The sequence below is a fragment of the Lotus japonicus genome, chromosome 2 (genome assembly GCF_012489685.1).
Source record: "Lotus japonicus ecotype B-129 chromosome 2, LjGifu_v1.2".
NCBI classification, from domain to species: domain Eukaryota; kingdom Viridiplantae; phylum Streptophyta; class Magnoliopsida; order Fabales; family Fabaceae; genus Lotus; species Lotus japonicus.
Window position 1 is genome coordinate 29,803,022 of NC_080042.1, and position 5,748 is coordinate 29,808,769.

The following is a 5,748-nucleotide window of genomic DNA, read 5'->3' on the forward strand; positions in this document are numbered from 1 at the left end:
AAACATATTGAAACCAGGTTTCATTTTCTGAGAGACCAAGTGTCTAAGGAGAAGCTGATGCTTGTGCATTGTCCAACTGAAGATCAGCTTGCAGATTTATTCACTAAGCCTCTGAAGGCTGAGAGGTTTTCCTTGCTGTGCAAGAAGCTCAATATCATGTCACTTGATAGTATTCTGAATTAGGAGGGAGTATTGGAGTTAATTGTAATTCAGAAATATTTGTTTCTTTTATAGTTTGGTCTCTAGGATCTGATGTTAGTGGACTTAGGTCCTCAGACTGAGTAATAAATACTCAGAGTTAACACATTGTACTTTAGTGCAATTCAATAAAGTTTTCCTTCCCTCTGATCATTATTCTCTCTTGTTCTCATCGTGTTCAGTTCTGGTATCAGAATCAAGAGTGATTCTTGATTCTCGTTCTTTCCTACTGATTGCATTCCAATCCTACAATTGTTTGTGATAATCAATTGCTACTTGGTGATTTCTGAGACTGAAATCCAACAATTATTAGTGATGCAATCACTTCTTATTTTTGAACTTGCAATTTCAAGGACCTTCATCGTTAAGTACACCATTGAAATGAAATAACACAAATGATTCTAATACTACTTGCAAAACAGATTTTTCTGCAAGTGAACCAAGTAGTATGCACAAGATTATCTATCTGACTGGGACTACCAAATGAAAACTTGAAGCTAAGAAACTTAATATATGCTCCTCTGAAATGCATCAGCACCAGAATTGGCCACAGGGTTAGCTTCCAAGATTGGACACACCCGCCAATATATAGTCTTTCCCTTCACCTTTAGATTCTAATACTTTTTGAGGCTTCATTTGGATCATCAATTCTTAGGGACTTAGGAACCAGAACACACATTTCTGATTTCACTTCATCTGTGAAAGCTGCATCTCTAGTGTGTTTGCCAAGGGTTGGCGAGCGATTGCCTGAGCAGCAGCTGTTACTAGTAGAGGAAGAAGGTGAAAGGCAACCATTTGAACCTATTGATACTGTTCCATTTCCAGAAGCCCATAAAGATGTTCCATTCCAGAATGGTCCATGAACAAATTGCATGGGAATGCTTGGGGGGCAAATTGAGGGAAACGCCACCATTGACGCTGCGGGACACCAATTCACTGCCGTGAGATCGGTGCTATAAGGGTTACACATGTTCCTACCTGGATTCAAAGGTTGCACCCATGGAGGAACAGGGTAACACTGCAAAGGTTTTGGTGTGATATGTTCCGACAGTTCATTTCCCTGAGTAAAAGCATTCATCGTCACCGAAGATCCACATAAGGAGACCTCATCCTCCCCATTCTCTAAAGATTTGAAAGAAGCGCTTGCATCAAAACTTCTTTTCTGGTTTCTAAGATTAAGCATTGAATCCATAGATTCACTGAGAGAACCATCTACACCGAATTTTAACACGGTACAGTTGTCCGTGGAAGACCTTAAAACCGCAGAAGATTCAAGAGCAGAGAAAACTTGGTGCCTAGAAGAGTCTTTGGTGGTTGGAATTCCCTCAGAGGATACAATAATTTGCTGGTACTGAGAAGCTACGTGTTTGTTCTTCCTTCTCCCGGCACCGACCGGAACATTTCTTGTCGCTCCACCGGCGGTCCAATACCTTTGGCAGTTCTTGCAGAAATGCCGAGGTTGATTGACATTGTAGTTATTGAAATAACAAAATTTAGTCTCCAAACTGTTGCATCGTGGACAGCGAATAATCTTGTCCGGTTTCTTAAGAGCTTTAGCTTGATCTGCACTGCTAGTCTCCGTACTGTCTTCCACAGGCTTGGTGTTCAGTTTCGATCGATTTTCCTGATGCAGGGACTCTTCTCTGCTATCCCTTAAATCAGAAGAAGAATTTTCTGGTTGCTCAGAGTTTGCAGTATGTGGCATTTCAGCTTCTGTTTTCTGAAATTTAAGACCTAGTCAGTTACAAGTCAAGAAGAATAAAATTTGACATCAAACATTGGAATAGACTAGAAACAAAATCAAGGAACACAACCATCATGTTAGATAAATTTTCCACAACACAGGAATTACATACCACATAGCATAGCAGTAATCATTAGAACTTTAATCTCCTTTGAATATACTACAGTTTCCTATGTGCGCCGGCCTTTACTCCTTCAGGATAATGAGAGACGGAACCAGAATAAGTCGGTACGGGAGTGAAAATTAAGCACATTAAATAAAATTAACTATGACTAATTGAAAGAGACAATATACATATTTAGGGACGCAAATATAACATTTCAATACTATTCTATTAAGCAAAAAAAATCTCGTAACCGTGAGTACCAATTTCCTAACATGTTGTTCCGTCCCTAAGGATAACCATATCCTATATTCTATTTTACTAATATGTGTCAATTTCGGTTTGTTTCACAAATCAGCATATCATATTTCAGAGAACCAAATTTATGTACAATTGATCAAGCATTACAAAATGAATTCAATAAATGCATTGGAACCCAGAAAAAGCACCTTTCAATGTTCAGTTTTGACTGAAAGTGATTTTTATTTTTCAGTTTGATGATAGAATCACCAAGACAAGGATCTGTACAGAACAGAAGGACTACTTCAAAAATGCAGTTCATACCGGAAACCAAATTCTTTTGATTCCAGCAGTTGAATAGCTGATAAGGAAAAAGGAAACAGGTTCTAATACAATTAAGAAGGAACGTGAATTCAAGTGTTTGTATAAGTGAATCATATTTTATGTCATACGTCCTTGAGCAGTATAGCCCACTTTTACAAATGCGGGAACACTTATTTCACACCAGAAACGAAACTACACTCTGAAGACAACTTCAATAACCTTAGTCTAAACTTGGAAAATTTACATATTATATATGTATGTATTTCTGTGTATACACATCTATTATCCACAAAAACAAATTTGTGTGTGAAGAAGAACATACAGATAAATAGTCAATTACAAGTTTAGACAAAATGAAAAATTTTAGCTTCATTTCATAGAATTAAGACCCGCCTTTATTTACATGAATCTGAAATGAATTAGATTGGTAATTTTGTTTCCAACAAACATGTCGAAAAAAATATTTAGGAACAATTTCAGAATGTACCGAAGCTTGAAACTTAATTCTAGTAAAAGGGTATATCTAAAAATAAATAACTATGGAAGCTATGTAAGCCAAATTCACAAGACAGTCTCAGGATCATTTTTTCTATTATGTACTCAAACATGTGCTATCTCTAATTCTCTATATATGCTAGAAATGAAAAACAAAAAGAAGGTAGGTGGAAAAAAAATTATCTTTAGCATGACATGTGAGTATGTACCATGATTGCAGAATTGGATTGAATCTGACAACCCATTTGAGAGCTCGCCGGAATCTGATATTCCGGCACTGGAATCCTCCTACCAAAAAGCATGAAACCCGGATCCTTACCACACATGTTCCCTTCACCACTCATGATGTTAATGTTATTGCTGTTGCTGAAGATTGTGAAGCTCCTAATAGATAGATAGATAGATAGATACAATAGAGAGAAAAAAAAAAATAAGATATCGAAAGAGACAGAGAAAAAGAGGCTTTTGTTCCCACAGAACTTTTCAAGGGTGAAAAGTTTGCACTAAAAACCCCACAAAACACACTGAAGAAAAAGTCACCCTGCAAAAAGCACAAAGAACATGAGCCATCAGAGACAGACTATCATCCTTTTAAGCTTTTAATTTTTTTTTACCATTTCCCCCTTCCCTTTTTCTACTTGATACGTCATTTTTTCTTACCCTTTATTCATAGAAAAGAGTGTTGTCCTTTTTCTTTTTCTAATCTTTTTGGGAAAATGTCACCGGGTGAAATCAAAACATTGGACCGTACACAATTGAATAAAACTATCTCTCTCATATGATATCAGCCTCGCTTTTTTTATTTTTTTATTTAGATACCCATCTAGTTAAGATTTGTCAGAATAAACCCACAGTATTCCCGTAGGATAGCTCAAGTGGTAGGAGTTGAGGGACATTTGGGTTGGGTAGGGAGAGATCTCTAGATCGATTTCTGGCGGATACAATTTATCTTTTTGATGTACCAAAAAAAGAATAAACACACAGTTTTTTTACAAAACAGTAATAATGATAGAATAATTTTATGTTGAGAAACAATTTTCATCTCCCCTTTATGTAATAAAAAATAGAAAAAGAGAAATTAGTACTATAATTTATGATGTGATAGAAAATTTAAAGAGATATGAAACAAAACATGCCAAAATAAGATGAAAAATAAATGTATGTATGTATGTATTATATTAGAGTCACACATTGGTTAGAGATGTGACCAATCAAGTGCTTATAAAAGGTAGAGCAACTCTCAACTCTTGAGCTAGTTTTTGTGGTTGAGTACATACATCTAAAATTCCAATATATCATTACTCATTAATACTACACAATTCAAGGTTTCACAACATATCAATAACATGCGCGTTTAATGACAGTAAAGAATCACACCGAAACACATTTGAAGACTGTTAAATAAATGCATGATTTTGCACTTTAAGTGAATTTTAATTATAACCGGAAAGGTGTATTGTTTATAAAATGTAGACTCAACTTCACATATGGTAATATCATTTAAAAAGAAGCTAAGTAGAATTGGAGCTACATATCCCATTGATTAAATGTCTAATCTTAGGCGATGAACCAAGTTTATGAAACTAACATGGGAAAGTTGTATTTCTTTATTGCTAAAATAAGTTAAAAACAAGTGGTTGTTTAAAAATCATGACGCTAGCTTGTTAACTAGAATCAAAACTATAATTAATTAAAGTTAAAGTTATGATGCGTTTAATTAAGAATTGTTAGAAGTCTCACATTGACTAGAGATAGAGCTTAGATAACCTTTATAAGGGTAATGCAAACCTCAACTCTTGAGCTAGCTTTTGTGGTTGAGTATAGGCCTCCCAATTTCTAATATGGTATCAGAGCCTATCCTAGATCCATTTGTTGTTTGTTGTGGAGACCTCCCATAATTGGGCCACCCATTGTTGTTGATCCCACGTTCCAGGTTGTTCAGTCCTGGACGTGAGGAGGTGTGTTAGAAGTCCCACATTGGCTAGAGATAGAGCATAGATAGCCTTTATAAGGGTAATGCAAACCTCAACTCTTGAGCTAGCTTTTGTGGTTGAGTATAGGCCTCCCAATTTCTAATAAGAATGCTAAAAGAGATGGTCCAATGAAGAAAGAAGGAAGATAGCTAGGGTATTGACAGGTGGCAGATGAGTCAGCGAAGGGGTGAATAAGAGCCAAGAGATGTAGTGGCTAAGAATGAGGATGACGTGAGAAAGAGGAAAGAGGGACCCACAAATGAAAAAAAGGGCAAAAAAGTGATGCCGACTTCTAACAGAGGTGGGGTTATTCGCTTTTTACGCCGCCTTCAATGTCTTTGTCAGATTGCTACTTAAAGATGTTGGGTCCTACTTCTTAACGTTTACTAATGAATAATGTTACCTACACACAGGTGTGTAGAGGTGGAAGGAAGAGAGAGATAGAAAGAAAAGAAAAAGTAAGAGAGAGAAAATATGAGATGTGATAGATGATAAGAGGAGAGAGATAGAAATAAAAATAGGTGGAAATGAAGTGTTTAAAAAGGGAGGTGTGTATATATCATTACTCTTTACTAATAGCTATGTGTTTCTTTTAAAATTTCATAACCACCTGTTTAAGGACAGAATTTCACCTTAAGTTGATTTATTAAGGTCTGTTTCTTTACCGTTTT

At 36.0% G+C, this 5,748-nt stretch overlaps 1 protein-coding gene across 2 annotated transcripts; it reads right to left on the reverse strand.

Annotated features, from left to right (window-relative positions):
* Window positions 1-496: 496 nt before the first annotated feature.
* Window positions 497-3,702, reverse strand: LOC130737871 (cyclic dof factor 3-like). 2 transcript variants are annotated; one of them, XM_057589729.1, is made up of 3 exons: window positions 3,314-3,452; window positions 2,055-2,134; window positions 497-1,918 (listed from the first exon to the last, which is right to left on the reverse strand). In XM_057589729.1, the coding sequence occupies exon 3, from the start codon at window positions 1,901-1,903 to the stop codon at window positions 806-808; it is 1,098 nt and encodes a 365-aa protein (XP_057445712.1). In that variant the 5' UTR covers window positions 1,904-1,918; window positions 2,055-2,134; window positions 3,314-3,452; the 3' UTR covers window positions 497-805. The 2 variants fall into 2 exon arrangements, with proteins under 2 accessions (XP_057445712.1, XP_057445711.1); XM_057589728.1 differs by lacking the exon at window positions 2,055-2,134 and having other exon boundaries at window positions 3,314-3,702.
* Between the last annotated feature and the right edge of the window lie 2,046 nt (window positions 3,703-5,748).

Bases quoted from the DNA above. Each gene is read 5' to 3' on its own strand.
- LOC130737871 (XM_057589728.1), bottom strand. From the start codon at position 3,448: ATGAGTGGTGAAGGGAACATGTGTGGTAAGGATCCGGGTTTCATGCTT. The intron at 1,919-3,313 runs GTACATACTCAC...CTTAAATTTCAG, and splicing joins AATCCAATTCTGCAATCATG to AAAACAGAAGCTGAAATGCC.